The sequence below is a fragment of the Grammomys surdaster genome, unplaced genomic scaffold (genome assembly GCF_004785775.1).
Source record: "Grammomys surdaster isolate TR1022 unplaced genomic scaffold, NIH_TR_1.0 149, whole genome shotgun sequence".
NCBI lineage: Eukaryota > Metazoa > Chordata > Mammalia > Rodentia > Muridae > Grammomys > Grammomys surdaster.
The window spans coordinates 1,572,888-1,600,842 of NW_021604607.1; the positions used below are offsets into that span (position 1 = coordinate 1,572,888).

General features: G+C 44.1%; 1 protein-coding gene and 1 pseudogene across 2 annotated transcripts in view; both read left to right on the plus strand.

Moving 5' to 3' along the window:
* Positions 1 to 23,312, plus strand: part of Ston1 (stonin 1) — a 49,740-nt gene extending 26,428 nt beyond the window's left edge. Inside the window, exons 1-4 of one of the 2 annotated variants that reach the window (XM_028765156.1) lie at positions 4,254 to 4,526; positions 14,247 to 16,199; positions 19,520 to 19,722; positions 20,415 to 23,312. In XM_028765156.1, the coding sequence (XP_028620989.1) occupies positions 14,294 to 16,199; positions 19,520 to 19,722; positions 20,415 to 20,489 (2,184 nt within the window). In that variant the 5' untranslated portion in view covers positions 4,254 to 4,526; positions 14,247 to 14,293 and the 3' untranslated portion in view covers positions 20,490 to 23,312. Of the gene's footprint in view, positions 1 to 4,253; positions 4,527 to 14,246; positions 16,200 to 19,519; positions 19,723 to 20,414 lie in introns of those variants that run through there. The other variant, XM_028765157.1, reaches the window with a different exon arrangement.
* A 3,884-nt stretch (positions 23,313 to 27,196) lies between these two features.
* On the plus strand, positions 27,197 to 27,476 carry LOC114619307 (annotated as a pseudogene).
* The last annotated feature ends 479 nt before the right edge of the window (positions 27,477 to 27,955 follow it).

The following is a 27,955-nucleotide window of genomic DNA, read 5'->3' on the forward strand; positions in this document are numbered from 1 at the left end:
GAGGTGTGATGTAGGTGACTGGCAGTGAGGTGTGATGTAGGTGATTGTCAGTGAGGTGTGATGAAGGTTTGCCAACTTAATTCTTGCTATTCTGGGCCCAAAGCTGATGGCTTCTGGCTATTAACTACCTGGGATAGAGCTTGGGTTCTTTTCCTTTTGACTCATGGGCCTCCCACTGGCCAGGCCAGAAGCTTGGAGTTCATTAACTCTTTGTGAGCCAGAGAGAAAAGAAAAGTAAAGAAAAGAAAGAAAGTCAGAGACACACAGAGATGCATGCACACTGGATGAAGTGGAAAAGGGCTACACCAAACCTTTATTTTTGCTTCCAGCATTTTATAATGTTTGTAGACAAAAGTCTTCTATGTAAGAAAAAAATTACCTCATAGATAAAATGTTACACAAAAAGGAAATTACAGAAGGATGTTGATAGTAAACTCAAAGCAGTGTTTCATTCTATAAGATCATTATAAGTTCAAAGCAACAGTCTCACATGGCCTCACTTTATCATGGTGCACACCTGTGGCGTCATCCTTGGACCTGACCTAGGATGAATGTTTTTCCTTGATAAACATCTTCCTTCATCTGTCCCAAGCCTATTTCCCTTCTTAGTGTAATTTATGAAAGCTCATTGTATTCCTTATTATGCAGTCTTTACTTACTATTCTATGAGGAGGGGCACATTCTATTCTTGCTTCTAACTTTATTACATCTTTCTGTCAAAACAACTAAAATTATCTCCTTAAACCTTGTTCCTAAATTTGTTTTCATCAAATCAAGAATTCTATAAAGTCATTAATTCATATAAACAGCATTAACTCATGAAAGTTCATCTTCACATTGATCTACAGGAAATGTGCCCAATAGGGTGGGCTATCACCCACGAAGTAACTGTTAGTATTCTGTCTAAACCCCACCTCCACAGTTACCTGGCAACAGCCAGGCATGCTCCTCCCCACAGTTACCTGGCAATAGCCAGGTAGGCCTGACCCCTATAAAAGGGCTGCCTGCCCCCTCCTCACTCTCTTGGTCCTTCGATTCCTCGCCTGCAGATTCTCCCCTGCCCCCTTCCCCCTTCCCTTCCCCCTCACTCCACGTGGTCATGGCCCGCCTCTACTCCTCTACCTCTCTGCTCTCTCTTTCTCCCCTCTCTCTCTTCCCCCCGCCCTAAATAAACCCCCCCTCGTGGAACCATTTGGTCTGGCATTATCTGTCTAAGCTAAATCTAACAGTAACCATACCAGGCAATAGGCAGTGAGGGTCGCCTGGTGTCCACTCACACCAAGCCACATAAATGAGGCGTGTGGTAATAACAAACATGAGAAAGCACACCTGTAGCAAGAAGCAATCCTGGGACTAAGTCTCTGGGGTTGTGCCTGTCCAGAGTATACTCACTACAGCTGAGCAAGGCAATAGGCCTTCTCCAGGGAGCTCACTTGCCCACTACAGGTCTTCTTGCATGGCGTCTACCAAGCACACACATTTATGGTAGATCTTTCTTCTTCAGTGAAAAATTCCTAGAAATACTCTTATAGCACATCAAGAGGTGTGTTTCCATGGCAATTGTAAGTCCAGTTAAGTTGATAATGAAGATTGTTCATCACAGACAGCAAGCTGATTTTCTGCTCTCCCTTCCCCCTCCTTCTGTTTTCTTCTTTTACATAATCCATTCCTAAGTGCTCTGCCTACATTGCCTACTCACCTTCCAGAGCCCGATCTCCAAATACTATTACATTGAAATTAGAGTTTCAATGTATGAATTTTGTGGGCATGCAAACATTTAGCCAACAACAAGGAAACAACCCTGAGGGGAATTCAAGCACTGGAAATCAATACAGAAGTTGCACCAACATAACGGGGGTAGGGCATGGTCCTGAGTTAGGCTGAGCAGAGACTGTTATACAGATAGGGCTTCTTATCAATCGGCTAATACTTCTCCAGCCTCCAGAGCTTGTTACCTTCCTCCTCACTAGAAGAATGGGTGTGTTCTACAAGCTAAAGGCAGAGAGGAAGCAGGGAGGGGGGAAGGAAGGAAAACCTATAAAGGTACTTACTATGAGGCAGTTGACATGGGGTAAATACTAATTTGTCTGCTCATTTACTTCATTTTTAAAAGATGGTCTCAGTTTATACAGGGTAACCTAGCGAGCTCACTGTGTAGTGCAGCATGGCCCTGGTCTTAAGACACTCCTGCCTCAGTCTCCTAGGGGCTGAGATTATGGAGGTGAGCCACGTCGGGAGCTGCCCTGCTTATACACTAAAAGCCTAAAATCAGCCATAGGTCTAAAGTCAGCAATAGGCCTGACATACATGCCTGCTAGCACCAAGTCTTGGGTCTCTGTGGAAAAATACTGAAACAGATAGCTGGGAGTTATTGTAAACAGCAGCTTTGGTGGAAGGCTGCCAAACCTGGGTACTCATAGGCCTTGTAGATAGGTAACCTTGGTGGATAGTACCAACTTAGATAAAGACAAGTGAATCATAGGCAGAGTCATAGTGGTCTGTCTCCTGAACCTTCACCCAGCTGACACTCTGTTCTGGAAGATAACTGTACTCTCCCTGAACACCTACGCTCCTGCATCATCCCCTTCCCCACATCCTGCCTTTTTGTGTATATAACCTGTGTGTGCAAAAGTAAAATTACGATCTGATCAGATTATAGACAGGTTGTGACTTCCTTGTGTCTTTGCCTGCTCCCCCCGCTCTCTTTCAGGTGACCTCCCTGGACCCCTGTTTGATGTCCTGCTGGACAGGACAAGCCACCATGCTGGGCTTGGGAAGTAAATGTTCATATTACCACTGGACAGATGAGCAACTGAGGCTCTGGGCTTCCCCTGTGCACGTTTCTATAGTGTGTATGGTAGAGCCGAGGACCTGTTCAAATGTCAGAATGTGAGACATAAAAATGTAAGGCTGAGGGGACAACGCAGTGGTGGAGCTCACGCCTCGCGTAGGTAGGGTTGTGAGTTCTACCCCTAGCACCACAAGAAATCAAGATACCAATACAACAGCAAACAGACAGCTCCCTGCTTCCCCATTCCCAAACAATACAATTTAAAATCATAATGTCCTATACAGCTCCAAAGTTTTGTTCCTGTGAAGACCCTTCTGGGGGCAGTTTGGTTTGCTATCTGCTCACATGTGAGGGGAAGAAGGTATTGTAATCAGAAGCAAGGGAAAGATAGCATCAGCTCAACTACGCTCAGCTCAGTGTGGGCTTGTGCAGCCGAGGCTGCACTGGACAAAGCAGGAGTCAGTGGTCCACAGGAGCCTTGAATGGTTACATACTAGATTCATCAGAGTCAGCTCCTGCTCTCCCTTGGAGCCCAGGGCCCCTTCTCCAGAGCTGGTGGATACACACAGTCTTTGGGTAGCCCTGAGTTTTCTCAGGCAGGCACTTTGAGCGGGTAGAGCTATGTCATTCTAAAATGAGGATGCAAACTTAAACAGTGTTCACATTTGCTCAGGTCTCAATGGGCACAGTTGATGGGATTCTTTTAGAAGCAGGCTTTGGATTTGGTAAGAGTCTAGTTAGAGAGCAAGCATCCGTCATTACTCTCAAAACCGAGGAAACACGCTTCAGCAAATAGTTGAGAGACGTGAAGGTGAACTGCCGCAAAGGAGGGTGGGCTGAAACGGAAGCTGATGGTTTCTGAAGGCACTGGGAGACTATGCTGTGGTTTAATGTTGTGCAAATGGTATGTCCTGTCACAAGAATAACATACCACACATATTTGTGATTAAATAGCATGGGGTGGACAACATATGTGCTAATAATATAGCTCGTGCCTTCTTGGCCTCTCTGAGTGACCTAGACGGCAGCGAGGCATGCGCGTGCCCCTTTTTGTTTTTGTTCAAACTCTTCAAGGGAAAACTTCTGTGGGACTGATCACAGCAAATGTTTTTGGGGGAATTATTCATGATGCCCTCACGGTGGGCTTGGCTTCCCTAGTACCAACCCTGTAACAGCAGCTAGTGTGGGTCCCAGCCCTTCTAGACCATACAGCCAGAGGTTTCACAGAGGCTACCAGGGTTCATCTGGTTACCAAGTTGCTTTGGAGGAGTCTGGTATGCAGGAATTTGAGAACTCCTTATTTGGGAGAGCAGCCAATGAAACCAACAGATATTGACCTTAAGACATTCTTTCCCTAGATTATTCAGCATTGTTGTAGAGCAAAAAGTCAGAGCCAGAGAAATTCAGCCTTCATAAAAGCCCAGAGGCTGGAGCTGGAGTCTGCCTGACCATGACAATGGAGTCCAGCTGACAGCTTCCAGGGATGGCTTCAGCATCAATCTTCCCCAACATCTGGCACATACAGAGGAGCAAGATATTAGGGACCATGTAAAACGAGTCTGTTCCTCTCCACAGACAAGCAATGATGTGGAGACAAAGCCTTTAGCCACAAATGATCTGGAATGTTGCTTCAGCTGAAGGCCCCCAGTCGGATTTCAACAATCTGCAGGAGATGACAGAACTTTGCATGTTCCTTTACTGAATGGTTTCTGAAGAAAAGCCGATGAAAAGGAAGGTAGGCTAGAAGGGCTGAGAGCAAAAAATAGCAGAATAGAGGGAGCCTGGGAGGGAGGGGAAGGGAGGACTGTGTAAGGAGCAAGACAGGATTTGGGCAGTTGGTACACAAAGACGGCTCGGAAGGACCAGTTAAGAAGGGACAGGACACAGGTCAGGCTGAGTTCATAGAGCTAGTCTCGGAAGTAAGCCTAGCCTGATTGTGGCTAGGCTGTTGTTCTTGTGCACTCTTGGGGTTGGAGGGGTGTGTATATGTGTGGGGGGAAGCTCTGCCCCAGAGTTTGCCTTCCCTAAAGCCTGTTGTTCCAAGGGTACATGTGGCAGGTGAGAAACGAACTCTTTCCAGGCTCATCCTTCTGTAGTTCCTGGCTCAAGGGAAAGACCTCTGCAGCTGGGAGCTGTTACCCTGAGGAAGGGTGTGACAGTACATCCTGCCCGGAGGTCAAGGGGATCTTGGGAGTATTAGACTTTGGCATCAAACAGACCTGGTCTCAGCCAGGTTCTGCTTCTTGCTAGCTGGGTGACTTTTGGCAAGTAGCTTAACCTCTCTGATTCCTCTGAAGCTCTGGGTGTTAAATGAGTTGCATGTGCAGCTGTTAGAAAAGCATTGTTGGTAAATGTTTTGTTAGTCAAACAGAATATTCACACTTTCTCACTAACCCTAAAATTAAGTAACTCTTTGAACTGGGAGCAGTTCTGTATTTTGCCAAGTGTTTAAAGGTAAAGCAGAAAATGCCTTTACAAATGAGACATGATCCCTGCTTGTAAAAGCTTCTGACTGAAAGAATAGACGGTGTTTACCTCTGACTTGAAAGTTTATCCTGGGATGCTCTGTGAGATGATGGGTTACAGCAGAGCTTCTTACCTGCAATGCACGGGGTATTGTTATTATGGAAGGTGTGGTACTGTTGCTTTTCTTTGTGTGTGGGTTGTGTGTATGTTGTACGTGTGCATGCCCACATGTTAATGAGTACTGGTGCCAGTGCATGTTTCAAGTGTGGAGGCTAGAGAACAACCTGGGTGGTCCTCGGGTTCCACCCAGTGTGAGGTAGGGTCTGCTTCTGTATATGCCAGGCCATGTTAGCTGATTACCCAGCTTCCAGGGATGATCCCACCAGGCCATAAACATGCTGGGAACACACACACACACACACACACACACACACACACACATACACACACATTCATATACACACACATACACACACATACACAGATACACACATATACACACATATACACACATACACAGACATACACAGACATACACACACACACACCACATACAGAGCTGTGCCTGGCTTCATGTGTGTTCTGGGGATTCAAACTCGGGACTTTATGTTTGCAGGGTGAGCACTTTACCCACTGAGCCATCTCCTTAGCTTGGATATTGCTATTTTTTATTTACTTAAAGCAATTCATGGTTATCTCTGTAGTAATGCAAGAGTTAGATTTCTTAACTGACAGAATAATGTATCTTTTTTTTTTCTTTAGGTTTGCTGTAACTTATTCTGTTGCTCACACAACCTTTAGGATAGAGTGGGGATAATTGTTGTGGAGATCCCTAGTTTGGAAGGTGTTAAACTCTTAGCAGATTCTGAATGGACCTGATGTATTTGTTGAGGGGAAGAAGGCAAGTCGTGGTTTTCTGTAGCCCTGTTTTTCCTGATGTGAGTAGCCAAACACAACTACTTTTAACTTGTTCTCGAGTTGTCCCAAAGCTGCTTTGGAACTGGCTACTGTGAAGAGACTGTTGTTTTACAGAGAAGCAAATATCTCCCTTAGGAATCTTAAGTATCGAAAATGGGTTTCTAGAAATCTCTGTCACAATACATTTTCTATCTGTGCCCCAGACAGAATCTTGGTGTCCTGCCCTATTTCTGGGCCTGACTGGAGCTGTGTTCTAGAAGCTTGCTCATAATCCAGATGGACTGCACACAGACTTCTGAAGGGTTGAGGCCACAGGAAAGCATGTCCTCACTGGCAGGGAGGGAGCTTGAGTCAGACAGAGGAATTTTTGCTTCTGAGGAAAGTAGCTGAGGCAGGAAGGAGACAGGAGTTCCTGGGCCCTGAACTAACTAGATTCCAGACCTTGGAAGGTGCCCAAATGCTGTTGTTGTGAAGTTTAAATGAGATGTTACTCACACATGGCTGTCAGTAATGACATCTGGGGAGGGGTGTCAGGAGAATTAGGACCCTGTTCTGATCCAGTGTAGGGTGGGAGCGGGGAGGGCAATCTGTGGGGGTGGGGACAGCCTGAAGGTAATGCAGCCTTAAGCAGAGCTGCCTTTCAGCACTCTGAAGCAGCAGGGGGCAGGAGCCACTGAAGGAAGATTTCTGCCTGGTGCTTACCTCCCCTGCCTGAGGCCTAGGGCCTAGGGCCGTCTGAGCCAGGCTCTGGAGCAGGGATGGGGTTGGAGGAAGGAAAGCATTTGGATGGAGCTAGCCCTAGTTGTTGACTTTGGGCTAGCTGACTGGATGGGCTGTGGGAGAAAGATGAGGTCATACCGAGGGAGGGGCGGCAGAGATAAGAGAGGTGGTGGGGAGAGCGCAGAGGGAAATAGACCAGCCTCCCACTGCGGTCCGTCATCTGTAGAGGACCCACCAGAGTCCTTGCTGGCAGAGACTGACCACTGGCTGGGGAGCCGGGATTGAGAGAACTTTGCATGGATTTTGGGTTCAAGATCGTAGGTATTTTATGAGATGTGGTTAAAAAAAAAATGGGCAGAGGGAGGTCCATCAATGGGCCGATTTCTTTGTGTGTATGGAAATCAATTTCTTTGTCTCACAAGAGGCACAAAAAATAAACTACACCCATTTCCCCAAACTACCCAGGGAAACTCGAAGTGGCAAAAGCTAGGCATGGATCCCAGCAAGACCGCGCTGACGTCTCTCTCATCTCTCTTCTAACATAATAAACTCGGCTGGAGTAAATATTTGTTCTGAAGGACTGTTTGGACTGGATTCCTTCTGACGGTGGGGATAAGGATGGGTCTGGGCCCCTGAGCCTCCTGGCGGCTCTGCTAGGTCCCAGGGTTCAGTGTCTTCGGCCATTGATTCTGCTGGGCAGAGCCCTACAATGAGGTTTCCCCTCCCCCCACCCACCCCCACTTCGCCCGCGCCCCTTCTTGTGGGTTTAGAGGCCCCAGGAATGCGAAGAGGCAGAATGACCTCAGGCATTGTCTTCAGCCCAGCTCCAGGTTCGCTCTTCTATTTCTTTGTGCCTGCTCTTTTCCAAGCTTGAGTGAATCAAACAAGCAGGGGACTAGAGCGGGAGGAAGGAGGCCTTTACCTAGGAGCTTCGTGCTAGCTGGTTCTCAGTTTTCCCGGTCCAGTGGGGCTCCTGGAGCTTTGTTTGCTAGCGGTTTAGAAGAATGGTTCAAAGTAACCGTGTAGCTTGTTAACTATACCCGAAGTCCCGATCACAGGACAGTGTTGTCTCAGCACTGAGGCCCTGGAACTGAGTCGGTAACAATACTTTTGCTTTTGAAAATACACATTCAATCAGATATCAATTGCCATAGAATTGTTTTAATGCTGAACAGAACCCCAAAGATTGTTTCAGTATAACCAACCCTTGGTATTTGAAGAGACTGTGCACATAGCCAGCCAGTGGCAAAGTAGTGCCCAGAATTCCAGTGACTTAACTACTCTAAGGAATGTGCTCCTTACAGCTCATCACCGTTGGTGTCTTTAGACTAATTTCAATAATTTGTTATACCAAAGGAGACAGCATTGGCTCAATAGAAATGCTCACAGAGAAGACAAATTCGCAAAGATAAAGGGTCGGTTAGTGAATTCCTGGGACCAGGGGGTGAGGGGAGGAAGTGCCTGCAGGTGGTCTAGGGTTTGTTTTGGGGGCAGGAGAATGTTTTGGAATTAGTGGCAATGGACACACAACTCTGTTATTATCCTAAACAGTACTTAAGTGCACACTTTTTTTGTTGTTTTGAAAGTGGCCTATGATATATGAATTGTATCTCAGTAAGTCCTGAGTTTGTCCTCTTCCTGATGGCTGATTTCAGGCTACGTACAGGAATGTTGCCTCTTCCTGATTTGGGGGGGGGGGCACTTCAGTCTGTACACAGGAATGTAGCCGTGCACAGCACAGGTTGTGTGGTAAGCCATGAGTCAAGGTCCTTCCGAATGATAAACTTAACATATTTTGGGGGTGGGGTACAAGTGTATTATAAACTTATTGGATTTTTAGCTTCCCTTACGTTTTCTGCTCTACTAACAAAGTGGTTACATAGCAGTCATTCTAATGAAAACTTAGTGATTTCATTCAAAAGCACTGAATTTCCAGATGGTGTGGTGCGCACCTTTAGACCTTTAGGGAGATAGAGGCAGACAGATCTCAGAGTCCGAAGTCAGCCTGGTCTACAGAGTCAGTTCCAGGACAGAATACACAGAGAAACCCTGTCTTGAAATAAATAAAGCTTTGAGTCAAATACTCCCAGCTGACTGTCTATGCCTCTCATACAGTCCCCCTAACTCCCCGGCTCACCCCAGCAGTGTGGCAGTGTGTGTGTGTGTGTGGGGGGACTGTGGGAAGGCACATGAAATCTATCCTTTGTAACACAATTTTAAGTGAATAGTGAAGAATAGCTATCCTGTTGGTTGGTCTGCCCACAGTCTTGTGCAATTCTTTTTATTTTTGTGACTTCCATTGGAATGCTTTTTATTTTTAATTTTCTTTTTTTTCCATTGTTCATTAAGCAGCTGTAAGGATTTACGGTTTTGCAACAGAACTGTGTGCACTGCCTGAGCCCCAGATTTCCCCAACGCTTTCACCCTTCACAACTGAAATGTTGTACCCTCAGAACAGTGGCCCCCCTTTGTCCCTTCCCACAGCCTGGCACTCACTGCTTCACTTTCTGCTCTCTGAAGCTGACTTCAAATGCTTGTGTAAGGGAGGCCATGGTGTAGATGCCTGCGGCTGACTTACTTCAATTCACCCCGTATGCAGTAGTCAGGGTCCAGCAGTGCTGTGGCTGGGGTGAGAATTGAGTTTTAGGACCTAGAAATATTCCCTTGTGTACACAGACCACATTTTCTTTAGTTTCAGAGGCATGTAGTGTTTTTTGTTTTTAAATAATTAATTCAGTTTTTAAGGGTCCTTGTGTAGCTTTGTGAAGCTGGCCTCATAAATCAAGTTTAGAAGCAATCCCTATTTCCAGTTTCTGAAAGACTGTGAAGGATTGACATTACTTCTTCCGAGTGGTTTGTAGAATTTGGCAGGGAGGCCATTTTGTCCCGTGTGGCTGCCATATTGTTTCTGTTCTGCCGGCACTTGAATGTTGACACAGAAACAATTATTATTATAGCTATGAACTTACAGCCTCAGCTCATTCCCAACAAGCTCATATATCTTGACTAACCCGTTTATTCCGTGTTCTGCCGTGGCTGGTTAGTCACCTCTCATTAAGTCCCCGAAGCTGTTTCTTCCTCCTCTTCTAGCTGGTGAATCTCCCATGCTTCTCTCTCCTTTCTCCATTGTCCCTTTCTCTCTTCCAGGAAGTCCCACCTTCTGCTTCCTGCCCAGCTATTAGCCATCAGAGTTTTATAAAGCCAGTTGGAGAATGCCTTAGTAGGTGAGGAAGGACAGAGACATACCTTCATACAGTATACCCCAACAGTCCTGGACTTCTTAGAAAGTTTTTCATGATGAAACCTGTCTTTCTCAGGAGTTACAGGTCCGTTCAAATTTTCTCTTTCTTTCTTTTAGATTTATTTATTTTATATGTTTGAGTGGTTTACCTGGGTGTGTGTACCTGTGGAGGCCAGACAAGGTGGTTGGATCCCCAGGGATTGGAGTCACCGTGGGTGCTGGGAACTGACTACTGAGTCAGCTCTCCAGCCCAGATCTTCTACAGATTTCATAAGCTTGGTTTGATGGTAGGTTGCATATGTCTAGGATTTGACCATTTCCCCTAACCTATTCTACTGCCTGGTCTGCCCACAGTCTCTGACAACCCACTCAATGTCTTTTATTTCTAATTTTGAATCTCCTTTTTCCATTTTCATCAATTTCAACAGCACTGACTCAAAGGCTCACTATTCGTCCTGTTGTCTTCTTTCTCTATCTCAGTCTCCTGTGTCTGACTGTTATTTTACCTGTGCTAACAACTTCCCTTGAGCTTCAAGAGTGTAGAGCTGTGTAATTTCTTTGAGCTTACTTTTTTTTTAATGTAGCCGTTTATGACTGTAGACTTTCCTTTTAGCATGAATTTCATTGTGAATTTTAGAAATCTGTGGGATTTTTTTTGTTGTGTTTTGTTTGTTTGGTTGGTTGTGTAAAGTCCATGGAAAATTACCTCCCCCGCCCCACTCCTTCTCTTCCCAGAAGGGTGAGGCCACAGGGTCCCAAGAAAAACCACAAGATCCCTCCCTTTCCAAAAAGGGTGAAGACACATGGTTCCAAAAAAAACCCTTGGGTTATCAGATGTGGAGCCATCTGACAACAGATAACTCCTCATTAGAGGGTCCCCCACAGCCCATCAATGCCAACTGACCAGTTTATCACCAAAAGCACTTGCCCTGTTCAAACTTTGTATATGCTTCTGCCCAAGTGCATTCTCCGCTGCTTCTTCTCCTGCGTGAGCATGCAGCCCCAATGCACTGTATCCTCTTGCAATCCTCTTGCGATTGCAGCGACTGCCCTGTGAGCGCTTTCTTCATGGGGTCTCGGTAGTGTAGCTGCTGGACTCACAGTTGGTTTTTGTTGTTGTTTTTTTGAGACAGGGTTTCTCTGTATAACTCTGGCTGTCCTGGACTTGATTTACAGACCAGGTAGGCTTGGAACTTCTGCCTTTCTCTGCCTCCTGAGTGCTGGGATTAAAGGCTTGCACCACCACACCCAGCTGTGTTTTTGTCTTACAGTATTTCCTAGCTCACCCTTCCCCCTCTTTGTGAAACCATGACTGTGCTATGTCTTCACTTGGTATTAGGTTACTTGTTTGTCATTTTCTGTTGGTGGAAAACAAGAGCAAAGTGTTTCCCTTTTGTTATTGATATTACTTTAGCCTTCCTAAGTTTAAGGCTTGTCATGTGTTCTAACATGATGTACTCTTCCTGTGTGCTTGAGAAGGTATGTCCACTCTAGTCTGTGCTGGAATGCTGTGTGTATCTGGCAGGCCCATTTGGTGGAAGAGATTGTTCAAGACTTCTTTGTAAAATATAACAGTCTACTTGGGTATTACCCCTGTAGCTGTCTAGTTCTTCCTTCATGCCTGTCAGTGTTTGCTCCCTTGGTCTTGGGGTTCTAATGCTGGGTTGCAGACACTTACAATTATTGTATTTTCCTTGTGCATTGACCCCTTTATTGTTATACAATGTGCCTTTTGTATTTTTAACTTGTTTACTTATTATTTGTTTTTAAAGGTTTTATTAATTTTTACTTTCTGTGAGTGAATGTGTGCCTACTTGCACGCACATGCACCATTGCATCCCTAGTGCCATGGGAGCCAGAAAAGTGCATTGTTGGATTTCACAGAACTGGAGTTACAGATGCTTGTGACCCACCATATGGGTGGGGGCTAGGAACCAATCCCAGGTCCTTTCCAGCCCCTGATTGTTTTGTTTTTTTGAGATAGAGGCTTGCCCTGTAGCTCAGGCCAGGCTGAACTCACTGTGTAGCCCAGGTTAGCCTTGAATTAATCTTCTCAGGTGTGACATAGTTGTGAACTCAACTGCATGACCCAGTTTCAGCTGCAGGAGCATGGTCAACTTGAATAGTGTAGCTCTGGCTTTCTAGTATACAGATGGCTTGCTCTTTCTTGAATGCTTGTCTGTTTTGCCTTTGTCTGTACCATATTTGTCCTTAAATACAACTATGGTAAAAATTTCTGGAAAGGGATTGAGGACATTACTAGAGAAGGAAATGGCTCTGATGCCTATTAGGAACCAACTGTTCTGGTCCCAGCCATTCAAGCAGCCAACTCAGGCATATCAGGACGAGGGGTTCTGGGGGTGGAGGTTGACAGCCTTAATTGTTTTCTGGGAAATCTTAGCCATTTCATGATGATTAAGTTGTACCAGGAAATATTTGACGCAGGAAATGTTTTTGAGAAACCTAAAGTTTTAGTAGTTAAGATAATTGAAGACTCCAAGGAAAAGAAACTCTGGACCTGGGTCACTCAGGACAGGGATGTCGATGAAAAAACAGTGGACAAGATGGAGGAAGAAATAGCTGGGTCTACTGGACCAGTGAGCAGTGGTGAGAGGCCCCACGAGAGGAGATCTCTAATAATAGAAAGTTTGATCCAGAAATATTATTGGGGAAAACTGGAAAATATATGTATGATTAAAAAAGATAAATGATGGTTAGAAGATTTTGGACCCAGTGAGGATGCCGTTGGATTAGTGAGCTGACCTTCCTGAAGAGACTGGAGCATACTGACGTGACCCTGGCATGCCTGCTTAAGGAAACTAGGGTATAAGTTCTAAGAGATAGAATTTGAGTTTGTGAAGGAGCCCTAGAAGAAGCTCCAAGAAGATTTAAAATAGCATATGGGAAAGAATTTGAAAAGTATTGTAGAAATAGATCCTTGGATAAGCTTAATAAAGGGATATTGCAACTTTAGAGAAGTTACAAGTACTAACATTTCCCTGACTTGCTTAGCACCTTTCTGTGCTCCTAATGCTGTAACCGTAAGTTTATCCCCAGATGACTTGCAATTTGGAGGCTTTTCTGAGAGTTAGAAGTTAATGTATAACTTGCCTTAGCTGACACTGAACTGTGACTTCGTGTGTGCATTGTGTTTTCTGGTGGCTTAGTTACTTGGGATTATCAGGAAAAATAATGAGCAAAATAATGAAAAAGCTTTTGATTATGTATTATTGTATAATAAGAAAGTGTGTAACCAATAACAGATTGAGGTGAACTAGGGGGGAAGGGTGGGGTTGTAGGACTACAAGCTGTCCAAGTACAGCTGCTCAACAGCAATGAGTCACCTGCATCATTGCCTGAGACTCTGATTTCACGCAGATCCAATCCTCCCATTCTCGAGAACCCCAAAACAACTGAGGCTGGTCCTCAAATTAGGATCCTCTTGCCTCAGCTTCCCACATGCTGGGATGATAGGCATGAGCCACCATGCCTCGCTTTGTAACTTTTTGACTTGAAGTTTATTTTGTCTGTAGACTGTGGCTCCCATGTAAGTTAGCTGTCACAGTAATAAAATACCAGAGACAATGACCTTAGAAATAAAGGAAGGGCCTATTTTGGTTCACAATTTTAAAGTTTTAGTCTATGACTTTTGGGTACATCATAATGGGTCTGTGGGAAGGAGGAACCCATCCTCCTCATGGTGTCAAAGAAAAGGAGAGGAAAGTGAGATCCCCACAATCTCCCTTCAGGGGATATACCCTCCATTGACTCAACTTTCTCCCACTAGGCCCTCCATCCTAAAATCTTAGTTGTGCCAGGGACTGAGTACATGTGTCCTTGGGACAGTTCAGAGCACACTCGGTCATTGTCCTCTCTCCTCTCCTCTGAGTTCTATCTCCCATCCTTCATATTCAGCTGATGTGTGTTCTTACCTAAAGCAAACCTGTGGGGGACACATAGAATCTTATTGTTTTCGTTCATTGATCTGCCAAGTGTGGCCACTTGTAAGCATTTCTTTGCACAAAGTAAAGGTTTTTCTCAAAATGAAAGAGCTCTAGTATCTTCGTTTTCAGTGTTTATTACATTTGACTTTGTCTTTCTCCTTTATAGAGACAATGTCCCTGACTATTTGACCAGACTGCAAGCCCATCCTGAAGATGTGTTCTACAAACCCGGGCAGCTGGGTCACCTTCGATGATGACTCTACTTTTAGGACTTCTCAGAATAGAAAGGACTTTTCTCTGGAGACTCAAGGTGTTTGCAGACCAAATGGACTGAAGCTAAACCTTCCGGGTCTCAGGGACCTTCCCAGTGCTCCCTCCTCCACCAGAAGCACCCCCCTGTCCTCTCCCATGGTGGACTTTTACTTCAGTCCAGGACCCCCAAGCAACTCCCCTCTTTCTACACCTACCAAAGACTTCCCAGGGTTTCCTGGCATCTCTAAAGCAGGGACACATGTGCTTTATCCTATTCCAGAGTGTTCTTCAGGCAGTCCCCCCACAACAGCAGGAGGAGTAGGTCCCCCATTATCACTTACTAAGCCAACCTGCTCACCCCATGCATTGTTACCCAGTGACCCCTCGCACACTCAGCTGCCTCCCACACATGGGCTTATAGAAGACGCCAGCCCTCAGTGGGTCCAGAGTGAGGCTGGGCAGTTTGAGTATTTTCAGGACGATTGTGCTTTTTCTAACCCATTTTGGAAAGATGAAGGTAGCACTTCTCAGTTTCCCTTTGACTCCCTGGCAAGCAGAAAACCGTTCTCCCCAAGGGACAAGGAGGTACCTATTGATCAAAAAAGCCTGAACCAGTGTTCACTTAACTATATCTGTGAGAAGCTCGAGCACCTACAGTCAACTGAGATCCAAGACCCTCTTGGAAATTTGTCTAGGCAGAGTCCATATGCTGAGGACACAGGCTCTTTTGTCCCACACACCCTCTTCCGGAGTCAGCCCAAAGCTGGATGGTCCTTCATGTTGAGGATTCCCGAGAAGAAGAATGTGATGTCTTCCCGGCAGTGGGGACCCATTTTCCTAAAGGTTCTTCCAGGAGGGATCCTGCAGATGTATTATGAGAAAGGGCTAGAAAAACCATTCAAAGAATTCCAACTCAATCAGTATTGTAGACTTTCTGAGCCCAAACTTGAGAACTTCAGCATGGCAGGAAAAATCCACACTGTGAAGGTGGAACATGTGTCTTACTTAGAGAAAAGGAAATACCATTCCAAGGCAGAGGTGGTTCACGAGCCTGAAGTAGAGCAGATGCTGAAGTTGGGGTCCACGGAACACCGTGACTTCCTTGAATTTTTGACTACTGTAGAAGAGGAGCTAATAAAGCTGCCGGCTACTGCAAAACTGAAGAACAAAAACTATGAGGAACAAGAAATTTACCTGGACATCCTGGACAGCTTCTGGGGTAAAGTAACCAAAGAGGAGGGGAAGCTGGTAGAAAGCTCTGTGATAACTCAGATCTGCTGCCTCTGCTTTCTAAACGGGACACCGGAATGTTTCTTAGCCTTAAATGATCTTGAGCTCCAGAAACGAGATGAACGATATTTTGAGAAAGAACCGGAAAAAAAGGGGATTGATATTCTTAACTACCATTTTCATACGTGTGTAAAAGCTGAAGAATTTGAACAGTCCAGAATCATTAAGTTCATACCTCTGGATGCTTGCCGGTTTGAGCTGATGCGTTTCAAAACTTCGTATGAAGGGGATGAGCTTCCCTTTGCAGTGACGTCCATCGTGACTGTCCAGGGGGCCTATGTGGAGCTGCGGGCCTTTGTCAACATGACCCCAGCAGCTCAGAGGTCTTCCCTGAAGAGCTGTAACAATATCATGATTCATTTTCCTGTCCCAGACCAGTGGATCAAGGCCCTCTGGACCAGGAACCTTCAGAGACAGAAGTCCCTGAAAGCCAAAATGAACCGTCGGGTGTGTCTGGGGAGTTTGCAAGAGCCTGAATCTGAACCTGTTATTCAGGTCACGGTGGGGTCAGCAAAATATGAGAGCGCCTACCGGGCTGTGGTGTGGAAGATAGATCGACTTCCGGACAAAAACTCAAGTAAATATTCAGCACCTAGGGTAACTTCCATAGGAAACTGCTCAGTGTTTTCACCTACATCCTTGGACCAAAGCAGACAGAAACAGATGGTACCCAGAGAGCTGAGTGCTTGCTCACTGGTACAGCCAGGCTGGAGGGAGAACAGCCAAACCGCTGATTTACTCATTTTCTCTAGTGTTTATTTCTACCAAATGAGTTCAATGTCTCCTGCTTCTTTCATATGGAAAGAAATGCCATCCTAGTTTAGAGACTGTCTGTGGTGGTACCAAGGAAATGTTTATAGGAATGGGAAGAGGGGGGAGGAAGGAAAGAGGGAGGGGAGGAGGGAGAAAGGCAAGGAGGGAAGGAAAGGAGGAAGGAAGGAAGACAGGGAAGGAAAGAAAAGGAGGACAGACATGTGGCCCTTCTCTAGCTCTTAAGTAGGGTCATCTCCTTCTCCTGGCTCTCCACGATTGATGCTGCTCCTCACTCTTCACCTGGTGCCTCTGGGCGGCTCCTGGGTTGGTCTCACTGGCTGGGTGGTTGCAGTTCGGTTTTGGTGAGTAGGGGTCACGTGGATGTCTGTGTCTCCCTGCAATCCAGCACAGAGCCGGGTGGAGTTTCCTGGAGGTAATGTAAATTAGTGGAATGAAGGAGTGAAGGGGTGTCCTCTCTTGACACATTCTTGACAATCCAATCAGTTCACACCATAAATTCTTGGACAGATCCATGGTGTATACAACTTGCATTTACAAGAAATGGACAAGCATTGCTCTCACTCTAAGTCTGATCCTTTAGTCCCAGCAACTGTCTCAGCACCAACGAAAAATATCAGTTAGGTTGTCTGTCACTCAGCCCCCGGCACTGGGGGGGGGGGGGGCGCTGGGGGGGGGGCGGCCTCGGGGTCCAGGCGGGCCCATTTTGGTGAAAAGGAGGGCCAGGATTCTAATTTTTGTCTATCATGGGAGATTAAAAAGAGACAAGTAGATTTCAAAATTGATCTATGAGAACATGGTACTAAGACTTCTAAACTGGCTCCCCCAGCACAAGACAGTGGCGGCAACGGATCGCCACGGGGAGGGAGCGGGGATTTAGAAAGGTGATTGCAAGTGAGGGACACTAGCCTTCACCTGCAGCTCTCGCTTCCCCGAGGTCCATTCCTGTTTCTCTGTTACCAGCTTCTTGGTTCTTTCTCCGCGATTTGGTCCTCTGACGTTCATTTTCTTCAGCCCTTAGTAGCCCAGCTTCAGATGTGGCGTATCTTGGGTCAGGAGAGAATGGCTATCAACCCGACCTAAAAGACTGGTTTGCGGTCCCACTCGGGAGCTGAAATTATTCTGAAAGAATAATTTCTAAGGCCCGATAGTGTCCCCTCGTGGTTGGTACTGAGATAGCAGGCTCTTCTCTATCACTTCTAAGTTTGACAAGAAATGTTTTAGGCACAATACCTATTCAACTCAGATCCTGAATAAGAGTGTGCTGGCAAACACTGTAGAGTGGCCAAAAGCCTGACGAAAGACACCAGAAAACTTGAGAGAAAAGTACTTTTACCATCAGCTTTTTAGGAAAGAAGTAGAAGTGTCATTTCTATCATTTTCCCTCCCATTTCATTGGGGAACTTCCTCAAGACTTTTTTTTTGTACAATGTATACATCAAGTTAAATAAACTTCAGTGTCATTTTCAAGTCTAAATCTGAAGAATACACAGTTCCCTGACAGGCAGAGTATAGTCACTGGATATACTAGCTTTAAAATCACTTGGCAAATCAGTACGTTCATCCTGTCCGTAGCACTGCCTCTCTGATCATTAGTTATCCTCACGAGAACCATGTGAGACTCTCATTGGAGAAACTGAGACCCAGAGAGTTGGGTATCTTGTCTAGGACCACACAGCTCTTAAGTCAGGTCTGGAGTTTGTGTTCTCTTTGCAGTAATGGAAGAGAGAGGCTGTGTGCTGAGTGTGAGTGCATCCTGGCTGCTGCCAGAAGTCTAGACAGGATGAAGGACTGTGGGAATCGCACTCATCTCTGCCTCTTTCTCTGTGCAGGTGGGTGGTTGCCTGCATGCATGCCTGCACTCTCACCTGCAGTGACAATCAGAGGCTGCTATTGTACTATCCTCTGTGTTAGTGGGTTGGAGCATCTGCTGGTAACTGATGGACAATATCTGCAGGCCTTTTACAGTGTCAGAATTAGATTAGTCTTTCTATAAGAAACAGGCTACAAGAATGAAAGGTGATTTATCTTTCAAAATAAATTTAGGCAAAGTCTTTTAAATTCATCCTTTTGTGCCTAAAACTATGCTCTGATGAAGATGTTCTTTCTTAAGCTGTATTAGTAGCACAGAAATTTAACCTAGCTTTGGAAATGACTTTTTAAAGTTACATTTATTTAGAGATAGATTAAACTGGATATGACTAGATACTATGAACTATGACCATGGGACACTTGTGAAGTTAATAGAGGGACACATACTTTACTCTTTTGGTTGTTTGTTTCAAGATAAGGTCTCAGGCTGGCTTCAAACTCACAATGTTGCCTAGGATGACTTTACATCCCCCATCCTCCCCCCCCCCGTCTTACACACACACACACACACACACACACACACACACACACTCACACACACTATAATTCTTACTTAAACGTTCTGCACCCAGCACCCCTGGATTTTCTGGATTTTGCACATAGCCTCGTTTAGCACAGGGTAGATCACCGTCCACACGGTCCACACGGTGCACTTCACTGATGATAAATGTCAGACTGACATACTGAAGGTCAGTATACTTGTCTTTACATTGTAATCTGTTCCAGGAGAAGCTTTTCAGGACCACGAGAAGGAATTTCAGTAGTGAAAAAAGTGCATCCCACCAAAACAAAGTATTATATTATATTCCTCCATAACAAAAAGAGCACACCTTACAAATCAGGCTTTTGGAACCTTGTGACCTAATATGAAGTTTATCTTTGCATTATCTAAAAATAAACACTGGTTTAATCAGTGACTGAGGGATTATTAGGGCTCATTTGATCTACTCAGGGAAAACTTTTGTAGGGGCTGAAGTACACTGTGGCCGAATCTCTTTCATATAAATACTGTTCATATCTTTGGCTAGAGAACCTTTGTAATGTTTGTGACTAAAGCCATTTGTAGGAGCTGATCTGTGTGGGCATACAGTGTAATAGTATGAGCTATACTATCCAAGAGCTATAGCTTTCAGCATGGCTGGAGTCCAGCTATGCTGAAGTTCACTAGTGGGATCCTTACTACAGTGAGAAGCATGCTCTAGACTATTCCTTGACCTTTGGAACATCCTGAGCCTGTGTTTTGGTTTCTTCTAGGTCCTGATCAGCCCCATTGTCTGTCATACAAACTAGAGCTTGGATCAGACCAGGAGGTTCCTTCAGATTGGTATCCATTTGCTATTGTCCAGTTTTCCATGTCTGAAGCCTGTGCCTCAAGGACAGAGGTGAGGTCTCTGGGAGTGGAGAGTGATGCCCAGCCTCAGAAGCATGTGTGTCAGCGAGCTTGCTACAACATCCAGGTACCTCAAGTGCCTTGGTTCAAGTCAGGGTTTCCAGATCTGGGGTGGGGCCTGGCCTGGCTATAAATACTTGTTTTGACCCTTAAGAATCAATCTGACTCTGTCTGTCTCCCTTCTTCCTTCTCTCTGATGATACTTGGCAAGGGAAAAGCTCAGAGCTCAGTCAGGGCAACTTAGAGGTCACCGTTGACTTCCGTTGAGAACTCTGTATGTGTGGACTCACTTCTTCTTACTGGTAAAGTTAGTGAGGGGCAGCTGCCACACTGTACCCTCCTGTCTGCCCTGAAGGCCACACATCCTCAAGCAGATAGGAACTGTACTTTAGAAGAGCTTGGCCTTTCCAAGTTCTGTCTACTCTTGGGTCAGCCCCTTAAGGACCACTGAATGTCCTTCTGGGCTCAGTCTGCAGGACTGTTTCCACGTCAGAGCATGGCAGATTTAAAATAAACATGTTGGTGAGAGCCTGATTTTAGAGAGCTTCAGATTTGATTCTAGAAGGAAGATCTGGGGGCTTGGTTTCCACAAAACAGAGCAGAGCACCTCACTATGGAGTGGGTGTGGGGCAGTGGATGGGCCGTGTCTGTGTTCACAGGGTGATCTGGTCAGGGTCTCTCATCAGGATAAACAGTACAGAGAGCTGCTGTCTGTGCCATGTCTACTAACATTGCCAGTGCTCTGTTTTCTTCTAATAGGTTGAAATAGAAAAGAAGTGGATTCAAGTAGATGGAGAAGACCCAGATAAAGCGGGTGGCTGTGTGACTCAGTAAATGATGACACCGTGGGTCAAACACAGAGCCTACATACAGAGCAGGACATCTGCTGCTGTGTGGTGGGACTGAGTAGCAGCCTTAGGCTAGAGATCCAGTGGTGAGTCCCGAAGCTGACCATCTGCCTGTTACTCTTCAGATACTCTGGGATGTGTCTATGACTTGTACCAGTTACATCTTGTTGAAACTTGGAGACACTGCTATCTGACATGAAACCTGCTGGCCAGTTTGGCTGAAGGGTATTTGGATTGGATTACTCAGTGACTTTGTTTTGTAATCTGAGTTATGTGATTCCCCATCTCTTCTTGTTTTCTGTGTGGAACAATTTGAAAGGATGGGAAGAGTTAGGAGATGTGGTTTGTTGGAGGAAGTGTGTCACTGGGGGTGGGCTTTGAGGTTGTAAAAGTCCAAGTCCAAGTCAAGCCCAGTCCCCCCCCCCCTCCTTCTCTCTCTGCCTTCAAATCAAGATGTAGCATTCAGCTACTGCTCCAGCATCATGAGTGCTATGAGGATCTCCCCATCCCATGATGATAATGTACTAACCCTCTGAAAATGTAAGCAAGCCAGGAAGCAGCATCCACCATGGCCTCTGCATCAGCTCCTGCCTCCAGGCTCCTGCCCTGTTTGAGTTCCTGTGATGACTTCCTTTGATGATGTACTGTGATAGAGAAGTGTAAGCCTTTCCTCCTCAGCTTGTTTTTTGTCATGGTATTTTATCACAGCAATAGTATCCCTTACTAGGACTATTAGCTGAGAGTATTTTCATTAGAACATGTGCAAAGTGAAAGAAAATGTATAATTCTAGTTCAACTGTAGAGTCAGAGAAATGGCTTGCCACTCCAGTCTCTAGTGAGGTGCTAGCGGCCTGAGCAGCTGTAACTCTGCCTGCATTGCTTTTACTACTTACCAGGGTAAGTCAGTATCCTAAACCTTATGAAATTTATGTTTTGAGGATTTTTTTTGTTTTTGTTTTTTTTGTTTTAAAGAGTCCTTCATGTTGTGTTAATGTGCATTCGGTTCCTGCTGAGCCTTGTCTGTGACATGAGGCTTTCTTCCCCACACAGGAGGTTTGTTCTCAGTTAAAAAGTTATAAGCAGCTGTTCCAAACCACATTTGCTTGTTGTCCTACAGAATTTATTTCATGCATTTATATTTTGTTACATTCATTTTTATCTATTCAAATAGATTAAAACAAACATTCATGATGGTTTGTACCAATCGGACTTTATTGCTCTCATTATCTTACTGTAAAGGCACAGAAAACAAAAGTCAATGATAAGAATGGATTATATTGCTCTATTTTAACTATGTGATATGTCACTCATAATGTTTGCTTGAAGCTCATTGTTGATGTATATGTACGTTAGTATGAATTTGATTAAAAAATCACCATCATTCCTTATGTTCTGGAGCAGGCACACTTCACTTTAGTCTGCTTGGAACAAACACGGAAACTGTTGAGGAGCTACGCTGGGAAATCCCAGGGAAGTTAGCTAGGTTAATCACACTTTCTCTGAGGTGTTTTATGGCCTCCTGACTATAAAGTACTCACTGTGGATGTAGATGAACTTAATGTGTATTCATATTGCAAGAGAAATAAAACAGAGGGTCCTGTCCAAGGCATTATTCTTCCTGACCTAAAGGTTGGCTAATATGTGTGGGTGACACTGCCAGGGTCTTTAATAAGTCACAATCAACCAGACTTTGGGACCCTCTCAAGCTTAGGTATTAAGGCTGGAGAAACAGCAGACTGACACAAGCCCAAATTGAGTTTCTGGATATCATTAACAGCAGGATACAACTGCATACTTGTTAATTTGCACATCTATTAGGACCACAAATATCCATTACTTAGTGTTAAGCCAACGTCAAGGACGAGTGGCTTTTAAATAAAATCCTTGTGACCTTAGAAACAGCAGGAAGTCAAATGTGACTTCCAAGCCCTTCGTGAAAATTTACTGGGACAGTGTAAGAAGTAAAATCTCTCCCAGGGAAGCCAGCAGTGATCTTCAAAATCCCTACTTTTAAATGAGCCCAGGAGGGAATTCAAGAAGAAACACTCCTTTTAAACATTTTAATTTGGGTAATCTTTTGTGACCACTTTGGAGTCTGCAGACAACTAAGGACACCACCAGTTTATAACCTGTCTTTCTGCCTTCACTGCCCTGGTCTGGTCATCTGGGCAGCTCCGGACTACATTAACTGCTAATGAGAGCATGGGTTGATAGTTACATGATCAGTTATGTAGGACTGAGCATCAGAACACTTTCCATGTCTGTGGGAATGGCTGTTTATCAATTACAAAAGATACGGAAAGGCTCATTTAAAAGCTCTCCAGCTCACTGTTGGGTCTGGTCTGTATATCAGAGAACTGCAGTTGCCTTTCATTCAGGAGCTATGTTTACGATCAAGCCCAGTTCCTACTAAGTTAGACTGTTTTTCTTAACAATGACTGTTACAGTGTTTCCTTAACAATGACTATTACAATGTTTCCTTAACAATGACTATTACAATGTTTCCTTAACAATGACTGTTAGTGTTTCCTTAACAATGACTATTACAATGTTTCCTTAACAATGACTGTTAGTGTTTCCTTAACAATGACTATTACAATGTTTCCTTAACAATGACAGTTAGTGTTTCCTTAACAATGACTATTACAATGTTTCCTTAACAATGGCTGTTACAATGTTTTACTCAGCTTTTGACTTCCTGACCTATTGTTACAAACAGAGAACAGGCTGAACCTGATAATCATGTAACAAAGTATTTTGTAGATTACATATTGATTTTTACAAAATTAAAGATATATTTCAAATGGTTCTTACTGTGCTGTGGTTGCTGTGTACATTTTCTGCAAGGCCTGGAGCCTTTTTTTAAGATGTGAAATCAATTTCAATAACCTTAAACAATTGTCTCTGTCAGGTGTATGTTCACTATTGAGGAGTTTCTGGACATGACATCTCGGCATAGCCTAGAAAATGAATACCAGCAAACTCTATTTGATTGTAGCGTAATGGATAATTAAGAAAAAAAGATTGATTTCATTATTTATCTATGTATGTGTATGTGCACATGAGTGCAGTGCCTGCAGTGGCCAGAAGGTGTGTTGCATTTCCTGGAGCTGAAGTTTCGGGCAGTATGAGCTGCTGAGTGTGGGTGCTTGGGAACTGAACTGAGATACTCTGAAAGAGCAGTGTGGATTCTTAACTTCTGTGTCATCTCTGTAATCCTAATGATTTTTTTTAAGGAGATATAATCATGACACAAAAGAATATAGAATTAACCTGAGTGCCTCTTCCCTGAAGACTGGTTTTCATAGTACCAGAAGGCACCATACAATCTTCCAAAGGAGAGAGGAAATCAACAGCTCTACTTAGCTAAGATACCTAAGACCATATCAATAACCCTCACGACACGGTAACCCTAAGGGTTCAGCAGTGATATGCATGTCTTAGCTGTAACCAACAGCTCTTTTATTGTACTTAAAATCTGCTCAACAAGAGGGAAATCATGCCCAGTACTGGAAACCTAGCTAAATACTCTGTGCTGTTGAAGTCATGGATATTTGAGAAGAATCTATAACCACTATGTTACCGAATCATCATAATTCAGTAAATATTTTAACAAGCATTTGTCTTAGTCATTGTTCTATTGCTGTGAGGAGACACCATGACCACAGCAAGTCTTTTTTTTCCCACCAGAGAGTTAAAATATTTAATGACAAAAATCTGAGTTGCTAGAATAGTGAACCAACAAAACAGCTGTTAACTTGTCTCTGAATGAAACAAAAATGGTACTCAATATCATAGAGAATTTCTGAAAAACCAAGAACAACACACATGAGCAACACCACAATTCTGAAATTAGGAGCGAAAGCTATCTTAACTAGTATCTCTTATTTAGGGCACTCTGTAACTGTTTCCACATAAATGCATAATCTTTGCTAGTCACAATAGTATAAAACAGATTTCACTATAATTTTAAATCTAACACATAATATTACTTCTACCAGACCTTAAAAAAAAGTTAGCTACTGATCTTGTTACATTTTACAAATACATTCTTTAAAATGAAACATCAACTTGAATAACTGCATAGAGCCTGGACATAGATATCTAATCATTCTAGTGAAGAACACTACAGCTACATTCCAGGAAGAAGTGGAAATGCTGGCACGTTCCTTTTTTATCACAGCAACTCTTATAAAGGAAAACATTTAAGTGGGACTTACAAGTTTAGTCCAGTATCAGCATGGTGGCACACAGACAGACCTGGTACTGAAGAGGCAGCTGAGAGTTCTACCTCTGCATCCCAAGGCAGCAGGAAGAACAGACCCTGTGAAACTGACTTGGGCTCCTGAGACACGGACAAAGAGACAGACAGAAACAAGTCAGAAAGATTCTAAGAGTGAGAAAGGCAGGGAGTTCACAGTGAAATTGCTTCCCAGGAACATTGACGCTGCACCCATACAGTCTTACCAACATGGCTGCCCAAATATGAGCTGAACACAGATAACACCAATAAATATGCCAAAGTGGGCAGAGAAAAGCCCACAAAGGCTCACCCTTACACAAAGAACCACAGGCAACTGAAGAAAGCTGGGATTAGGAAACATACATACCATTGGCTATTGAACATGAGCTGATCAACCCTAAAAACAGACATACAGCAACATTATGTTGATGGAGGTTATATTTAGTGATATATATTTATATGCATATATATGGTATAACAACTAATGAAAAAGAAAGTCATGAATTTGAAAGAGAGCAAGAAGGAATATATGGGAGGGCTTGGAGGGAGGAAAAGAAAGGGAGAAATGTTGTAATTATACTATATTCTCAAAAAGAAATACAAATAGTGATGATATAAGAATGACCCATAGGACTGTGAAATAAGCATATGAATATGAATAAAATATGAATTATATTTAACTCATTAACTACTGAGGGAACTGTTGAGATGTAATATAAATGTGTTCAAGAAGCATTGAAGAACAGAGACACATAGAAAGTAAGAGCTTCTGAAACAAAGTCACAAAAAGATACTAAATCAGTGGTTCTCAACCCAGGATTATGATCTCTTTGGGAGTCAAATAATCCTTCTACAGAGGTTGCATGTCGGATATTTATATTATAATTCATTTTTTTCTTTTAAGATTTACTTATTTATTTCATGGATGTGAGTACACTGTCACTGTCCTCAGACACACCAGAAGAGGGCATCGGATCCTCATTACAGATGGTTGTGAGCCACGATATTGTTGCTGGGAATTGAACTCAGGACCTCTGGAAGAGCAGTCAGTGCTCTTAACTGCTGAGCCATCTCTCCAGCCCACATTACAATTCATAACAGTAGCAAAATTACAATTATGAAATAGCAACAAAATAATTTTATAGTTGGGGAGTACCACAACATGAGGAGCCATTTTAAAGGGTCGTAGCCTTAGGACGGTAGAGAACCACTGTGCTAATGCTCCGAGTCTCTGCTGACAATGGCCAATAATTCCTCCTGTCCTAACACAATTAATTTGCCTTTCTGTGGACTAGCATCGTGTTCATTTATATCAGTTTTCTTCAATTTACAGAACTGATAAACAATTCTAAGATAAAGTGTCCTGTTTAGGGTTTGTTTTCTTCCCCACCCTAACATAAGCTAGAGCCATCTGGGACAAGGAGCCACAGTTGAGAAAATGCTTCCATATGACTGGGTTGTAGGTAAGTCTGGGAACATTTTCTTGATTAATGACTGACATGGGAGGGCCTAGACCACTGTGGATGGAGCCACTTCTGGGCAGGTGACCTTGGGTTGTGTGAAACAATCAATCTGAGCAAACCATGAGAGCAAGCCAGTAAGCATCACTCCCTCCCTCCCCCCACCCCCCCAGCTCCACGGATTGGCTCCTGCTTCCAGGTTCCTGTCTTGAATTCCTACCCTAACTTCCTTGGAAGATTGACTGATTGGGACAAGTAAGCCATGTAAACCCCTGTCTCCTCAGGTTGACTTTGGTCTTTGTCTTTGTCACAGCAATAGACACCAAACTAAGACCTAAGAAAAAGTGTTGATGGCCTCAGTGAATGAGCTCCAAAGTCCTTTTGTCATTTTTTAATAATTGAAAATTACATTTTCTTTATGTATTTTTTGTCTCTTTCTGTTTCTGCATCTCTGTCTGTTTCTATCTCTCTGTCTTTTTGTCCCTGTCTCTCTGTCTCTTTGTCCCTGTTTCTGTCTTTGTGTCTCTCTGTCCTTGTCTCTGTCTTTCTATCTCTCTGCCCCTGTTTCTGTCTGTCTCTGTGTCTATCTTTGTGTCTGTCTTTGTGTCTGTCTGTCTGTCTCTGTAAGTGTGATGGCAGATGCTTTTACTGTTGGGCCATCTCTCTAGTCCAACAATTTTTTTTTTGACAATAGGATAAACTTTGTCCACAGAATGGAGAAAGTTGTAATATACAAACAATGTGTATTTTAAAAATTCCTCTCATCCCTCATATTATAAAAAAGTGGATATTTGGCCTCCCCTTAGCTACCCGCCACCCTGTCTGCGACCAAGCTCTGGGCAAGCCAGGCAGCAAGCCAGGCCAAGCTGCTGCTCCATCCTTCCAGCGTGCTTTTTGCATTGTTTGATGTTTGGGTTCAGTTAAACTTGGGACCCCTACGAAGAATGACCTGTTTGATTTTGTTATTAGTTTTTTTTGTTTGCTTCCAACATGGCAGCCTCCAGCCGCACATAAGTTTTGGATTTGTACGGGGCGATGATGAGAGAGAGAGAGCAAGCATTTCAGTGTCTACAATTACAGAATGTATGCTGTCAGGAGAATAAGAGATGCCTTCCGAGAAAATAAGGATGTAAAAGACCCCGTAGAAATTCAAGTCCTGGTGAATAAAGCCAAAAGAGACTTTGACATAATCTGCAGACAGGTCCATATTGGCCAACTGTACTCAACTGACAAGCTTGTCATTGGGAATCAAGAGAAGCCCAGGACATAGGAACCAGCAGTAGGAAACAGCCTCTGCAGCAGAACTGACCTCCTTCAGCATCCACTCTATGTGGTGGACCCTCCCACTGTGGGCTGAAATAGCCTCTTTCTCTGCCTGCCTTGTAGGAGCTGATAAACTGAGTCACGTTTGCGTTCTGTCACAGCTGTTATGTGAAGAAACGGCTGTGCACCCTCAGTTCAGGTGTTAGAATGAAGAGCTGGAGGGCACTCAGAATAATGCTATGGTTATCATGTCTCCTCGCCATCCCACCGCATCTTAAAGGTATAAAGGCTCATTTGTATAGAGCTCTTGCAGACTTGGTGTCTTGGTCCTTAACAGTAAACATACGTATCTCTCTATCCTTTTGTACCAAATAGACCCATTACAATGAAAGAGAGAGAGAGAGAGAGAGAGAGAGAGAGAGAGAGAGAGAGAGAGAGAGAGAGAGAGGTATCTGATGAATTCAGTTTTTATTTAGCTCTTAAAGC